Here is a 16,721-nt window from a genome sequence, read left to right on the forward strand (position 1 = left end):
ACTGTCTCAAACAAAGACAGGTGCAGCCACCTTTGTTAATTAATACATTTTCAACACACCAAAAGCACTCCAAAATCGATACCAATCATTGGCAACAACCTCTTACCATTACCATAGCCAGCTCACTTCCCATCATCACCCTCTTTCAAACCACATTACCCTGGTTTTCTTTTTCTGGAAATTTCTCTTAAAGGGAAGCATACAGAATATGTCTTTTGTTTCATGTGGTTAGATGCTCTGAAGATTTTATTTCACTTTCAATTATGTGTATCTACTTATGGGCATGTGAAGGTGTCCAAAGGGGCCAGAAGAGGGCATTGGATCCCCCGAAGCTGGGTTACCAGTGGCTGTGAGAGAGAGGTGACCTAAGTTCGGGAAATTCACCTTGAGTGCATTGCAGGAAGTGTGTGAAAGATGCTCTTGCACACCAACCCGTCTCTCGAACCTCTTTAGGATGTTTTGAATTTTTATTCATGTCATGGTGGTATCAGTGTTTCATTGCATATCGCTGAGTAACGGAATGGGCACCCCACATTTAGCTATTTGTCAGTTAGTGGACACTTGTGCTACTCTACATCTTGTCTACTAGAAAAATGCAGTGCAGAGCATGGAATGCATACTTTTGTGTAGACATGCCTTTTACATTTGTTGGCTATATATAGAAGTAGATTGTTTTGATAGGTGATAGATATATTTGCTCACTACTTTGAAGAACAAACGAACAAACTGTCTTCCTGAGACTATACTATTTTACACATAAATTACCAACATATATTTTTCCCACACAGTATTGTACTCTTTCCCTCGGACTTTTCAAATGGCAGTAATGAGAAATTTTTCCCATAGGCTCATGTATTTGAGTGTTTGATCTCCAGTTGATGGTGCTGCTTGAGGAAGTTCAGGCATGCTGGAGGAGGTATGTCATTTGAGGTAGGCTTTTGAAGGTTTATAAACACAACTCATTTTCTTTGTGCCTATGAATTGTGATCCATCAACGACTTTCCTGCCCTGTCACCATGCTTTCCCTTTCATGATGGATTTGCATTCAGGAACTCTAAGCCCAAATGAACTCATTCTTCTATAAGCTGTTTTTGGTCCTGGTGTTCCCACTTTGTGCAAGTAGTGAACAAAGAGACATGAAATGTGAAGCACGGAGAGAGAAAACAACACTGTGACAGATACAGTCACTGATACAGAAGTTTGCGCTTAAAGGTTGTGTTGTTGCTATGAAGAACCTAACTATGGACTAGAAAAATAGGTGACTGCTATAAGCAAACCGAAACAAAACTTGTCTCGGTAACAGAGCTTGAGCTCATTCATTTGTGTGATACTTTGGCAAAAAATCTGATTCCATTCTGTCCACAACCTAACAACTTGCCTAAGGCTACATTAAAAGGCAATGGATGAAGTTCTTTGATAAAATGATTGCAAGGCAATCTGAAATTCAGTCTCTGGAATAGTTATTACTGATTACTCTCATGCAGATCTACCATCATAAAGAGAAAGTTGTACACAAATAAATATGAAACGTGCAGCATGGAGAGGAAAAGCATGCTAGAAGTCTTAAAATTGTTCCCAAAGATGGGCTGCAAAGGAAGCTATAATTGTTAAGGAGCTTAATATCATCAAAGAAAAGGTTCTTACTCTCCACTAGAGTAGGAGAGGCATTTTCAGGGCAAGGCTTCATCCAGCTAAACTTCAATATGAGAACTAAAAGACCTTAAGGAATTTCCTGTCTCTAGAATCAACAACATTTTAAACTGCTCTTACCAAGGGTTTGCAAATCCATACCCAGCTGTCAACTGAACATGACATTTTCATCAATGTGGTATCAGTTTTGGAGACATGAATTATATAAGGTTAAGGGAACTGAGAGTTGTTCCTGTGTGGAATCAAAGAAGTGATTATGTCTGTGTTATCACACAGATGAGAAGGTCTGGCAATGTGTGACAGAGCTGGAGTCCCAGTAAGGAGTCTCTGAGCAGCTACAGACACAAGTCTATGTTGTACTGGAGATTTGCAATGTTGTGATGCCAGAACCATGAAATGTCTGCCAAGAAGAGCTGCAAACAAGAAGTAGATGTGGCCCCAAGAGAGGTGTATAACACAGGCAGCAAATCTATAAAGCGGGAAGCTAACTAGTACTTTGAAAATGAAGCCCAGATACTAGACATGGAGTTACAGGCTTTGATGTTTGCCCTGTACAGTTTTAATCCTGCTTTCGTCCAGTCTTTCCTCAGTATGCCCCCATTCCTCCTTTATATGTTGGATACAATTTATTCTCTCTCTCTAATTTACTGGGGATTACTATTACTTTGAGTCTCTGAAGAGACTTAGGACTTTTGAACAGTGTTGAGATGATTAAGCACCATAGGTACTTTTGAAGTTGGATTAAACGTATTTTGAATCACGAGACAGCAATGAGTCTATGGGTACGGGGATGAGTAATGTGATGCTTTGAATGAGAGAGATTCTCTATGGATTCATTAGTGTATTAGAACATTTGGTCCCTAGTGGATAGTGAAGCGTGGATTGTTTAGGGGTCTTGGCCTTACTAGAAGCATGTAATGAGCACTGAGAGTTTATAGCCTTTCACGTTCTCTTTTATCTCTGCTTCCTGTTTGCTTGTGAATTGTGATCAGACAGTTCCATTCTTTTTCTGCTCTTGTGTGTTCTCCTTCTGTAAGCATACATAAAAATACACTCTTTATTCTAAAAGTCACATTGGTCCTGGTATTTTACCACAGCACAAAAAAAATAGCTCTGCATTTTTCTAATCACTAATTAAGCATGATTTTTTTCATATGCTTATTGGCCAATCACATACCTGATTAAAAAGTTTTCATATTAGCTGGGTGGCACACACCTATAATCCCATCACTCAGGGAAGCAGAGACAGGTAGGTATCTGTGAGTTCAAGGCCAGTCTGGTCTACAAAGTGAGTCCAGGACAGCCAAGGCTACACAGAGAAACTCTGTCTTGAAACCCCCCACAAGAAAGTTCTTACGGATAATTTGAAAAATTTGTTAGGCAATATAACTTTTATATTTGTGAATTCTAAGAGATTTTTATATATTCTGGATAGAAATTCCATGTCAGTATAGGACTACTAAAAATTGTGAACCTAAATTCTCTACTGAGTGCCTGGTCTGCAAAAAAAAATTCTCTTAAGTATTTATTTTATGTACATAACTTGAAAATATTAATTTTTTTAAATGGGATTTTTGCTGAATCTTAAGTTTGAAGATAGATTCCAGTAGAAATTTGAAACTTACTTAAGCCACTTAACCTTTAAACATTCTTAACTCATTATCATGCTCAATATAATATCAGTCGTGTGTAGTACTGTCAGAAATAAATAGGAATACAAATGCAGCCACACAGACTGGAGTTGAGGGATCTTGCTACATGTTCTCTGAATTTCTAAAAAGTTCTTGACCTAGTAAATATACCATAAACTAGTGAGTGTTAAAAAAAATCACCAGACTATCTGCATTGCCCACGTGGCACGCCTGGGTTGGCTACCCAGAGGCTATTTAAGCTGTGGGCTGGCTTTCCTCAGGGTCAGATGATTGTTCAAGGTTCCTGAATAAACTGCATTGAAAAAAAAAAAAAAAAAAAAAAAAAAGCACCAGAGCCACAATGAAGTTAGTTTCTGAAAACCCTGAGAAAAACATTATTTCTAATTGTTCAAATTGCTTTAAATTCATTAAGTAACAGGCATGTGCATAGTCACAGTGGGATAGAAATGATAATACACAATCCCTGCCATCAAGAGGCTGTAATCTAGTTGCAGACAGAAGGATTATGCATACACACAGAGACAAGGAACTTTGCAAAGTAGTAAATGACAAATACCAGATGGTACCATAAATAAACTTTGTAAGATGTTCCGAAAATGATTAGATTTCACTAGTGTTTTCACGGATCTTAGAAAACTAAGATTACAAATCTTCCTTTTATGGTCAGGAAAGGTGATCCAAACATGGGCATAGAATCTACAAATAATTCCAAAAGCATATTTTTTCCATACTCTGGATCCTGGGCTAAATTTGAAAATGTAAATTTGATCATATCTGAGTTTGCAGCTTTCTCTAATATGCTGTTCACTGTTTACAAACAAATAAACAAGCAAAGGACTATTGTTTGCTCTTTAACTGGCAATCACTGAGTCCTTTCCTTTGATCCAGAGAAATATTCAAACAAATAACAAATCAATCCCTGATAGATTTGCATACTCTCAAATTGTTTTGTTTGGCTGTTTTTAAGAATTTAATGCATTGCAAATTTGTGAAATGCTTATAAATGTTTGGCCAAAGCAAATATCCAATAATAATCAGATAGTTCATTATTATTAACATCACTAAGTGGTGACTTAATTTTGAGAAATAATTTGATTGTTTAATTGTTGCTCTACCTGAAAAAAGTCAACTAAGATTGCATTGAACAATATTCTTGGACAAGAAAGAGGTGCTCTCAATTCAATGTGTATTAATTAAGTTAATTCAATTATTGAGAATTAAAATGTCATGACAAAATTTCCAATGCTTTTATGCTGTCTCTCTCTGTCCCTTGCTCCCTCGAAGCCAGGATTTTGTAGTCAGATAAACTTACAGCTCTGCTGTGTACTGGGGAATATGATCTGGGATTTTGTTGAGTTTTTGATTGGAGCAGTCTACTGTGGTCCCTTCACAGCGACACTTTTCAGGACAAGCCAAGTCTGCAAAGCAGTCTCCACTTAATTTTGATCGATAATCTTCTGTACCTATTGAGGATTCAAACCAAAAATAAGATTCTGAGTCTGAATGTTAGAATAGCCATTAATATATGGGAAGAAAAGTAGTAGGATAACTAGAGATTATGCAGCAGGGAGACAACTTAGGGAATTTTGGTCAATGGATGTCAGGTGAGGGTTAAAAGAAAGGCTTAGAATTTTCTGGAAAAAAGAGGGACCAGATTCACATGACAGGAAAACATTAACAGAGGTGAGCTTTTCACAGCTGTACTTTCTGCTGATCCGATTCTGAGCCATGGTACTCTATTTCACAGATAATCACATAATGGCTATGAATTGTTAACAAAAAGTTTATTTATTTTTGAGTCAAAAATTGAAAGCATATCTGGTAATAAACATACTCCTGTATATTATTATGAAGTAGGGCTTTTAAGTAAAATCAGTATACTTAGGTTTTAAGATTTTCTACGGACTTTTGTTATTCTCTCCCTCTCACATAATCTTCAGAAACGTCCCAAAAGCCCTCTTTTTTCATTTTGAGTCTATAAGAAAAGACAAGTACGTCCTGCCTTGAGCCTCAGCAGCTTGCCATGCTGTAGAAAGCTGCGTGACGTTCCATGGTGCTTGACGGAACCATGTTTTACTCATACCTCGCAACCACATGGTTAGATCAAGCACAACAGAAAATCTCGCTACATTATCACTACACCAACCACTAGGCCAGAGGGAAGACCAAGAGGAAAGACGAAGGGAGGAGGAAAGCTACGGACGGTCTGGAAGCATCATACTGTTCACATGACATGCATTCTTCCCGCAGAATGTGTACGACCATACTGAGAGCATAACTACCGAAGGGTTCGGGTTCGGGTGCCTGGAAACACAAAGAAGGGGCTATATGGAAAGGCGCCTCCCATGTTCCTCGGGATTGCAGAGTGGAAACCACAGCGTTCGGGAAGAACATCCGGGAAGAAGTTGAAGGTAAGCTACAAGGACAACAGAGAAGCTCAAGAGGTCTGCGGTTTCTTCATGGAAAATAGGCGCAAAACATCAAGACTAGAAGAAGATACATCAGGGATTGAAAAGAGGGAGTGTTACATTTCAGATGAGACACTTTTACTTACAGGCCAAGTGGTGAATTCCTGAAAAAGAAAAGATCACCAAGGAGGAGAGAAAGACAGAATCATCCCAGTTAAGGTGAATAGATACAGCTATATCAAACTATGTTCTCTTCCTTGTTTTTTTACCAGGGCAATCATAGGATAGCACTGTGCGATGCATTTGTCATTTTTCGCAAATAATAAATAAATAAATAAGATAAATAATGAAATTTGAAGAGTTTAGCACATATGAAGTATAATGGCTTACAGGCAATGCAATGGCATTAAAAAATGTTTGTGGATTTCTTTAATGGATGTGAGACAGATTTTTCTATTGCATTATCACCCGGATGTTTAGAATGCCATACCAAATAGCAATAGATGAATATACATATAAAATGAATGAAAAGCCAATGATGGAACATTGCAAGGACTATCGATAGAAGTTATGCATTAATAGTCAGGGGGTAGGTCATATGCTTCTAAATGACCCTCAAGTTTTAAAGCATGTCACTCGGTGGGAACATAATCAGAATTTCAACAATATTTCAAATGCCAAATATACTATATAGGGGTCACATTCCAATACAGCCATAAGTGCCACCTGATTTATTGACGAATCTTTTTCTTTTCTATCTTCAGAGATTAAGCCACAAGAAAGGTAACATTTTTCTGAGAACAGTATCGACAATAGGTTCATTGAGTGCATATCAAATGTATAATTAATACCTTAGCAATCAACAATGCCTATTTTTAAAACTGCTTATTAGGTAGACACAAATCATAACTAGTATTTGCGGTGGAAAAAAAAGAGCAAATTGAGGAACAAGCAATCAATGTGCTATGGCTGCTACAAGTAAATTTAAAATGTAAATTGGAATATCAAAGCTTAAAAAGTGAAAAGTGAGACATGCTCTTTGATATAGAAGTTATTTTTTAAAACCTATCTTGGCTTCTGTCTTTCAGCAAGAGCAGAAAACTTAACCACTATCACAACTACAGCTCTTTTTTTTTCTTTTTGTAATGCAGTGAGTTTTACTGGGATTTTGTATCTAAATTATTAATAAACTGAACTGAATAATTTGGTAATGATTTTATGAATTGCCACAATTTTAGAATTTAAATAATATTGGTATGTTAGTCTGTGCATACTCTAGTTTTCAGAGGGCTTCTTTTTTCAGCTAGTCATAATTATTATATAACTTTGCACTTAACTGGATAAAAATAATAAAAGTTATACAGTGACTATAAAGACCAATCAATTGCTCTTTTCAACACATTACTGCTTGTACACACAGGAATAATATGTAAATGATTAGTTGAGCATTAAAACTAAAAATAAGCAATATACTTAAATCTATTAAGTATATACAACTAATTAGATGATAAGATTAAGGAATAAATAAATTATTAAAATCAATACTATACATATTTTAATATATGGTGACTTAAGCAAACAAGTCAAGAGGCACTTACACAAGAACTAAGTAGGGGACACATTTTAAAGAGCTAGCTCTACATTTATCAGTTTGAAGGTGTTCGATGTAAGTAAAGGAATAAAACATTACAATTGCATCTTTAGAAACATGTTCTCCTTCAGGTTAGATTACTCAAGGCCTTTAGTGCCTATTAACTGCTAATGACTTCGTGATGGATGTGAATATTCCATTTGTAGAGTAATAATCTGACTCCAGACAGCCAAGAATGTACAATTGAAAATAAATTAATAAAAAACCACAAGTGCATCTAAAGCAGTATGAAGCAGCTGTCTTACATTAAAAATTATAAAAGTAGGCAAAAACTATTCTTTTCAAAGCAAGAAGCTTTAAAAAATAAGGAATTTTGTTGCTGTTTTTGAAAACGCAGTTCGGCATGTTTATACCTGATATTACATAGAACTAGCTCTTTGACAATAGAGAGGCTGCTGTCTTTAAAACTAGCCTCGTAAGCTATATTTTAAAAACAGGCTGAAAGATTAGATATTCAACATAGAGAGAAAAACATGATTTAAGTTGAAAGCCATAGATTCAAATAGGTTTGCTATTGTGCGAAACTGCAGTTATTGTGCAAAAAGGAAAGGGCGAAAAAGGTGTTTTTTTTTTTTTTTTTTTTTTTTTTTTTGTGGTTGTTTAGTAAAGAGGTTCAATATCAGAAGCTGCATGCAGAGGTGGGGCTTTCGGGATACAGCTACAAGTGGTCTATGCAAAAGTTATTCTATCTATGGAGTGTTTACGTTCTTCCCAAAGCATGCACGTCAGTGTTTAGAAGCTAAGTCAAGAAAAGGGTATCTGCAGTTAGTCCTACCACCGAGCAAAACCTACCTGGAATGAAATACTGTTCTTTAGCTAAATAAAAAAGAGAGAGAAAAAAATAGCTGTACCTGAATGTCATCAAGCAGAGATATGAGTAATATTAGATTAAGAATGGACTAAAGTTACTACAGATAACTAAGTGACATACATAGAAGTAAACAACACACAGTGAGTGATAAACTCATTATAAAGATGGACAATAACAAATCTTGTTTTCATATTAGACGTTTAACATGAATTAACTGCACAATACAAAATGTGCTCAGAAGAGTTAGGTAGCATACTCCCCAAATGATAGTTAATATTTCCTACCATCGGAACACATATAACAATAGACCAATCTGAACAATGGAGTAAGCTTCCTAGTTAACAGCAATACAATCCTTTTTGTGGATAAAGGAACTGTTTTCCAAATGCAAAAAGAAAGTCACAAACAAATTGTGTCTTCACAGATATTTCAGAAAGAGAAGAGACATCATGAGCCTTCTACCCCATACTTCTCTTTGGTTGATTAAAAAAAAAGAAAATGTGATCAAGTCTTATTTCAGTTTGTGAGTAAATAAAAGCATGGCTAACTATTTGATGTTGGTCAATAGCAACCAAGCAGGAGTAGCACCATTTTTGAAGAGTGTTTCATGCCATCTGAAAGGTCCTGGTTACATCTGAATCCTCTGAAAGGATCCAGGCATCCTCTTCATTTGACGGATATTCATTTTGCTGGATAAACTATTTGGGTTGTTTCTCTATTTCTCCTGCTTTCCCCCTACCCGGACAGAAGTAAATGTAATGAGACTGTACCGATACTCGGTAATCAGCCAAGGGCAGCTGCTGTCGCTAATTCTCATCTAACTGTAGCTTTCAGTCCTAAGGGAAATGTCTCATGAAGTGAGAAATTACCTGAACAACGGAATTTCTTGCTTTTGATCTGTCCAATTCTTTTGTTCGCCAGGCGGCGGGGGCTGGTGCAGCGGGCCCCGCTGGTCTCAATTGGGTTGGTGTGGAGATAATCCGCTAGCCACTTGAGATGGCAGTCACAAATGAAAGGGTTCTGGGCCAAATGCCTTTCGGAAACACAGTAGAAGAGTTTTACACACTGCTTGCACGGGACTCGGCTCTCACATTCACAGCGAAAGTAATCGTTATTATACTCGGGCCAAAGTTTGCATACATACATAGTTTGGATGGCTCTGAGAGCTGAGAAGGTGCCCTTGGCAACGGTCTGGAGCTTATTGTCATATAAAGACAGAAGGTTCAAGTTGTGCAGGTCCTGAAAGGCATCTACCCGAAGGCAGTTTATCTTGTTGGCATTCAATAATCTGTTTGATCAAACAGTCGTAAAGTTAAGGTGTAGCATCTCATTAAGTTATGTGTAATAGAGCCCTTCTGTAGGAAACCCAAGAGAAATGCATTTAATCCCAACACCAACTTTATAAATTTAATAATAATGTAGGCACTATGAATGGATTACATGAAAAAGCAAAAGTCATATGGTCAACTCAACTGAAATCCAGTGGTACTCATAAATGCATTCAATTAAAAAGATAAAAATAATATAAAGGATTACATTAAATTAAAACCATAGACAAGGTAGGGAGGCTCAGTATCTGTTGTCAAGAACAAATTAAAACGACCCACATTAGTGTCTCCAGCCACTTCACAGAAGTTCAGTCTCCAGAAGAGCAGCCAGAGCGGTCATTATAAGAGACATGGGATCATGACCGCCCAGGACCATGCAATAGCTCTGGTCAGAGTAAAAGCCTAGTCAGTCAACATCCTTCAGAAAGCCCACAGGTCTAGAGCACACTCACGAGACTGCACAGCCTCAGCCTGCGGCTGCTCCAGTTCACAGCTTGCTATTTTCTATTTAGATCAGATTGTCTTTCCCTCTATTCAGAATTTCCTCCCAGATGTATGACTTGCTAGTCACATTGGTTTTCTGGATTCTGCTAAACATAAATAAGTTCCTTTTCTACCATACACTGCCTCATGAATTTTCAGGTTCTCTTGACTACTTTCCAATCCCTAGGTTTTTTTTTTTTTTCAAATCACTATATTTCAAGTCTATTTTCTAAGATAATATATATATATATATATACTAATATATATTTAAGAATAGAGACACATCAGCAGTCGTTTTTCTTGTTTTTTTTCCATTAATGAACTTTCTCCTACTAACTATCTGTACAAAGAAAGCTAAAATGTTTTGCTTCATAATAATCTTAGCTATTTGTAAAAGGATTGGAATAACATAATATGTATTTTTATGTCCTGGATGGCTGAAGAACAGGTGGTCTATTAAAAACAGTGGCTTTATGAATGAGGTGTTTTTTTTTTTAAAGATCCCTATGCTTTCCTCACATGTGTATTACAGTCACCACAAATAAGTGCACTTTGAATGTTGGTGTCAAAGAGAAAAAATGATGGTAAGAACACTTGAGGATAGTAGGTATGGAGAGTATTCTTGGAAAATGAGGATGTCAGCGATGTTGTAACTACTTTGACCATAGGATCACACTGTACCTATTATGTGCAAAGATATCTATGATGTATATAGAATCATTTTATCAAATAAAAACAATGCTGCTTAGTCAATTTCAGAGTTAGAACCTTTTCAAAAACATTAGCTCACAAAAGCAGTATGCATCATCACTCACTAATATATGTATCATAAATTAAGTAGATTATAGAGGTGAATGATACACACAGTAAGGTTTTTGTTCTTGTTTTAACATTGGCCTTTTTGTGTGTTTGTATCTAGATATGATACAAACTGCAATTATGTAGAATGGTGAGAAGGGTTAATATGAAGATAATGTATGAATGTATGAATGTAGATATGAATGTAATAGTGACAGTAAATTTTTCACAAGAAAAAATAATACCTGCAATAAGGAAGATTGTAGGGTTACTAATAAGTTTTTAATTACAAAATGCTAGTAAATGAATACTATTAAAAGAGGAAAAACATATTCTGAATTCAAGAATTGTAAGAGAGACTGGTGTGGGAAGGGGCAAGGGAAGGCATCACATTATGCTTATCTCCCTATGGAAAACTTCCAGACCAGGGTCTGCCACAACGAGGTTACTATGTAATGGATGCTGCAGACTAAATTCAGCTCTCAGATTGCCTTCCCATTCTCTGGACAAACTTACTTTCAAAATGGTCAGGCATCAAGATAAATGGCATCAAATCTAGTCCTATACAGTGAATTTTTCTTTCAGTACAAATGAGGCGCAACTATAGTCGAAGCAAAGAGCCATTTAATATAATGGAGGGAGTCATAGACAACCCAATAAGGGTTAATCAGAAGATTTCACCCATGGCATGTTTCACTGTGCCCCAAGACTGTGTTTGCAGAAGCGATCCTGGAATTTTTGCTTTTAGATTTTCTGTGATAAGTGGATGGTGAATGCATCCCATTTCTCTAGCTCCATCCCAGATACTGGTAACATCATAACAGAGAGCCTTTATGGGGAGCACATCACTACAAAACCTCTCCACAGTGGGGCAGTGGAACACAATCATCCACTTTAATGTGGAGAGAAACATTCTTGGACAGTTCTGAAGAGTTGTATCTCTACACACAAGCTATTATCAATGTTAGCAGTACTACATGTATCATTTTTGTTTCATTAAGCTTTGTCATTTTGGGTTGAAGATTCCAGATAATTAACAGATGATGCGTTTGAAAAAGTACAACAATATTAGGTCCCAAAGATCCAGAGTTATCAAGTACTTACAGTAGCTGTAAGGAAAACAATCCTTCAAATAAACTTTTCGGGAGTTCTGTGATTTTATTTCCATACAGGACACTGAAACAATTACATAAAAAATTAAAATCAAACAAGTCTATTTCATGTAATATATATGTATATATTTCACATCATATATATGTATATACACATACAAATATGTTTAGGAAGTTTAGTAGACAATATATTATCCAAGTGAAAATTGAATAAAATTAATATTGTGTGATTATAGATAAAATAAAGGATTACTGTACATAATGTAAAATACAAATAAAACAAAGATTAAAAAATATAATTCACGATTTATTTGACCATTTTTGAAAATAGTACCTGTCAAATTGAAGTTTTCTACATATAACACCCCAAACATAAGCATGCACATAGGTTATAGGCAATCAGATCACAGTATACATAGTAAAGAAGATCAGTTAATATAGAAGCTATTGCTCATTAAATGAGGGATATAACACTGTAATATCAGTCTGAACCCCTATAAGGCCAGGGACTTAAAAAATAAATGGTATAATTTGCATGTATAAGATCTGAGAAAATAATGATTATGAATATGACTCAAAAACTTTTCAAGTGTGTATTTACCCTTCACCAGGAGTGAAGTAGAATGTGCCATCGGGATACTGACCTCTGATTGCACTCAAGTGAGGATATTAAGGGAAAGGACCTTGACTTAATCAAATCAGGACATCTGCTGCCTAGCACAGGTGTTAGGTGTCCTGGTACTGGGTTGACAAGTGAAATGATGATAAATTAGCAGAGAAAAATGGAGAAACGTTTTTTGAAGCATTGTGAAACAGTGGTATAAAAAGCAAATGAGTTGAATGAAAACGACCTTCATTCTTGAAGATCGAAACTTGAAGATCGAAAGACCTTCAAGTGTTAACAATAGGATCCCAATAATGTCTATTATAGCATCTCAAATCAAAGTATAAGAAAGATGTATACGGGGACACAAGATGGCGGCACCAGGAAGACACTGCGTCTGAGGAGCAGGACAACGATTTCCATACAGCGACCAAGAGACTGAGCTCTGGGCCCTAAAACAACAGTGATCCAGCGATCGTGTTTCCCAGGTGAGAGGAAACCCCCAAGGCGTGGGAACCAGTCGGTCCACTCTCAGGTCACCCAGCCAGAACCCAGAAGATATCCTGGGTTGTGGAGGCACTAGGTCACCAGATGAGAGCCACATGCCTGCGTGTCCTGATCACCTTCCCAGGCTGAATGGTGGGCAAAAAAACACCAGAGACTGGGAGTCCCAGTCGTGAGAAAAACCCACAGGGAAGGAAGGAAATGGGACAGACCCGCGCAGACTGGCAGGTGCAAGCCGCCATCACTGAACTGGGCTCCAGCCATGAGCACAGAGACCTGCTACTCGCCCAGCTCTCCATCACAGACAGAGCTGTGTGCCCCAGGGCAACAGAGACAGGGAATCCCTGTTGGAGAAATCCCCACAGGGAAGAAAGCAAAGGGGATGCACAGTATATCCCTGGAAAAGGTCCTGCACGGCCCAACCCAGGGACCTGCTTGCACCAGCTAGCCTGCTGCTACCAGGAGAGCAGTACCCACCCGCCACAGATTACTGCTTGGGTACTAGGACAGAGCCCCAACCTCAGACCTACAGAAGACTGGCATCCCTGAGATCAACCCCCAGAAACTGCTCCAAGGGCAACCAGTTATCCCTAACAAAACTGACCAAACCACAAGACACACAGGTTACAGCAGCAGATCACTAAATCTACAAGAAACCCAGAAGCACGGCAGCTGTCTCCAGGACTTTTCTGGGTGAGAGGAGAGCCGTCTCAACTAACAAGGACCACAGCTACCACTCAGGTCTATACGCCTGAGGTGAGCTGTGGCAACTTCTGAAAAACACCGGCCATACAGTGACCATACCCAAAAAGCTGAGGAGGCTCCCTTCAGAAAAAAATACCTCCTTGCCAAGGGGATTCTCTCCACCACAAGATTCCAGGAACCACCAGAAACTAACTCCAAACACCTAAGATAGCCCAGTGGGTAGAAGCCAGCTTAAAAGCTCAACCAACAAAAGACAGAGTAATATGGCATCTCCAGAACCCAGTTATACAGAGGCAAGTAGCCCTGGACACCCCAGCAAAATTGAAATTCAAGAAGATGACCTAACATCTATGCTCATGAAGTGGATAACAGAGGAAACAAAATAATGTGTAAAGATCTAGAGGAAGATAAACTCAAACAGATTATGGCCATCCATAAAGAAATAAAGGAAGATAAAAACAAACAGATTATGGCCATCCTTAAAGAAATACAGGAAGTTGCAGCCAAATAGTTTGTGGCCTTTAGAGAGGATATACTTAAATCACTGAAAGAAATAAAAGAAACAGAGGATTGTTCAAACAAAAAGCTAAAGGAATTGAAGTCAAAATAGGAAAATACAGTCAGATAGGTGAAAGAAATCAACAAAATGGCTCAAGATCTGAAGATCGAATTGGAACAATTAAAGAAAACACAAATGGAGGAAATTGTGGAGAGAAAGAACTTAGGGAAGAAAACAGGAACTACCGAGGTAAATATAGCCAATAGACTACAAGAGATGGAAGAAAGAATCTCAGGTGTGGAAGATACAATGGAAGAAATCGATGTATCTGTCAAAGAAAATAATAAATTTAAAAAATTCCTGACACAGACTGTCCAAGAAATTCAAGACAACATAAAAAGACAAAACCTAAGAATAATAGGAATAGAGGAAAAAGAAGATTCCCTCCTCCAAGGCCCAGAAAATATTTTCAACAAAATCATTGAAGAAAATTTCCCCAACTTAAAGGAGAGGCCAATAAGAATACAAGAGGCCTATAGAACACCCAATAAATTAGACCAGAAAAGAAAATCCTCCCTCCCCATAATAATCAAAACCGTAAGTATACAGAACAAAGAACAAATACTAAAAGCTGCAAGGGAAAAAGGCCAAGTAACATATAATGGCAAACCCATTAGAATCACACCTGACTTTCAACAGAGACTATGAAAGCCAGAAGGGCCTGGACAGATATCATGCAGACCTTAAGAGAAAACAGATGTCAGCCCAGGCTACTATACCCTGCAAAACTCTCAGTCCTCATAGATGGAGAAAACAAGATATTCAATGACAAAAACAAATTTCAACAATACCTACAAACAAATCCAGCATTACAGAAGACACTAGAAGGGAAAATACAACCCAGGAAAACTAGCTACATTCAAGAAAACACAGGAAATGAATAACCTCACTTCAGTAAAACAAAAAGCAACCAAGCACACAACCGTATGACCACAGCCAACATCAAAATCAAGGGACCTAACAGCCACTGGTCATTAACAGTCACTGGTCTCTCAACATCAATGGACTCAACTCTCCAATAAACAAGGCACAGACTAACAGAATGGATGCGTAAACAAAACCCAGCAATCTTTGCATACAAGAAACACACCTAAGCCACAAAGATAGCAATTACCTGAGGGTAAAAGGTTGGAAGACTGATTTCCAAGCAAATGGACACAAGAAGTAAGCAGGAGTAGCTTTTCTAATATCTGATAAAAATAAACGTTCAACCAAAATTAATAAAAAGAGATGGGGAAGGACACTTCATACTCATCAAGGGAAAATTCCACCAGGGACATCACAATCCTAAACATCTATGCCCAAATACAAGGGCACCCACATTTGTAAAAAAACATTGATAAAACTTAAACCACACATAGATCCCCATACATTAATAGTGGGAGACTTCAACACCCCACTTTCAACAAAGGACAGGTCAACAAAACAAATTAAACAAAGAAACAATGTCTCTAACAGAGGTCATGAAACAAATGGACCTAACAGACATTTACAGGACTTTACACCCAAACACAAAGAATTTATCCTCTTCTCAGCACTTCATGGAACCTTCTCCAAAATAGACCATATAGTTGGTCACAAAGCAAACCTCAACAGATACAAGAAGATCGAAATAATCCCTTGTATCTTGTCTGATCACTACGGAATAAAGCTGGACCTCAACAATAACAGAAACAGCAAAAAGCCTACACACACATGGAAACTGAACAACTTGCTACTAAATGACAGCTGGGTCAGGAAAGAAATAAAGAAAAAAAATTAAAGTCTTCCTAGAATTCAATGAAAATGAAGGTACAATATACCCAAACTTGTGGGACACAATGAAAGCAGTGCTAAGAGGAAAGTTCATAGCACTAAGTGCCTTCAAGAAAAAATTTGAGACAGCTCATTCAAACAACTTAATAGCTCACCTAAAAACCCCAGAAAAAGAAGAAGCAGACACACCAAAAAGGAGTAGACAGCTATAAATAGTCAGGGCTGAAATCAATAAATTAGAAACAAATAAAACAATTCAAAGAATCAATGAAAGCAAGAGCTGGTTCTTTGAGAAAATCAACAAGATAGACAAACCATTAGCTAAGCTAACCCAAAGGCAGAGAGACACCATCCAAATCAACAAAATCAGAAATGAAAAGGGGGATATAACTATGGACAATGAGGAAATCCAAACGATCATTAGGACTTAATTCAAAAGTCTGTATGCTACAAAATTTGAAAATCTAAGTGAAATGACCAATTTTCTTGATCGATTCCACTTGCCAAAGCTGAATCAAGACCAAGTAAATAAATTAAATAATTCTATATCCTCTAAGGAATAGAAGCAGTCATCAAAAGTTTCCCATCCAAAAAAAGCCCAGTACCAGATGGATTTAGTGCAGAATTTTAACAGGCCTTCAAAGAACAGGTAACTCTAGTTCTCTTCAAACTATTCCAAAAAATAGAAACAGAAGGAACAC

The 16,721-nt window shown here is 37.4% G+C and overlaps 1 protein-coding gene across 4 annotated transcripts in view; it reads right to left on the reverse strand.

The window, feature by feature from the left end:
* Positions 1-16,721, reverse strand: part of Slit2 (slit guidance ligand 2) — a 350,512-nt gene that overhangs the window by 82,203 nt on the left and 251,588 nt on the right. For 2 of the 4 annotated variants that reach the window (XM_060365345.1, XM_060365343.1), the window contains exons 12-16: positions 11,886-11,957; positions 9,317-9,460; positions 9,042-9,205; positions 8,154-8,177; positions 4,615-4,765 (exon numbers count right to left, since the gene is read on the reverse strand). In XM_060365345.1, the coding sequence (XP_060221328.1) occupies positions 4,615-4,765; positions 8,154-8,177; positions 9,042-9,205; positions 9,317-9,460; positions 11,886-11,957 (555 nt within the window). The remainder of the gene's footprint in view (positions 1-4,614; positions 4,766-8,153; positions 8,178-9,041; positions 9,206-9,316; positions 9,461-11,885; positions 11,958-16,721) is intronic. The other 2 variants (XM_060365344.1, XM_060365347.1) reach the window with 1 other exon arrangement.

The sequence above is a fragment of the Meriones unguiculatus genome, chromosome 12 (genome assembly GCF_030254825.1).
Source record: "Meriones unguiculatus strain TT.TT164.6M chromosome 12, Bangor_MerUng_6.1, whole genome shotgun sequence".
Taxonomy (NCBI): Eukaryota; Metazoa; Chordata; class Mammalia; order Rodentia; family Muridae; genus Meriones; species Meriones unguiculatus.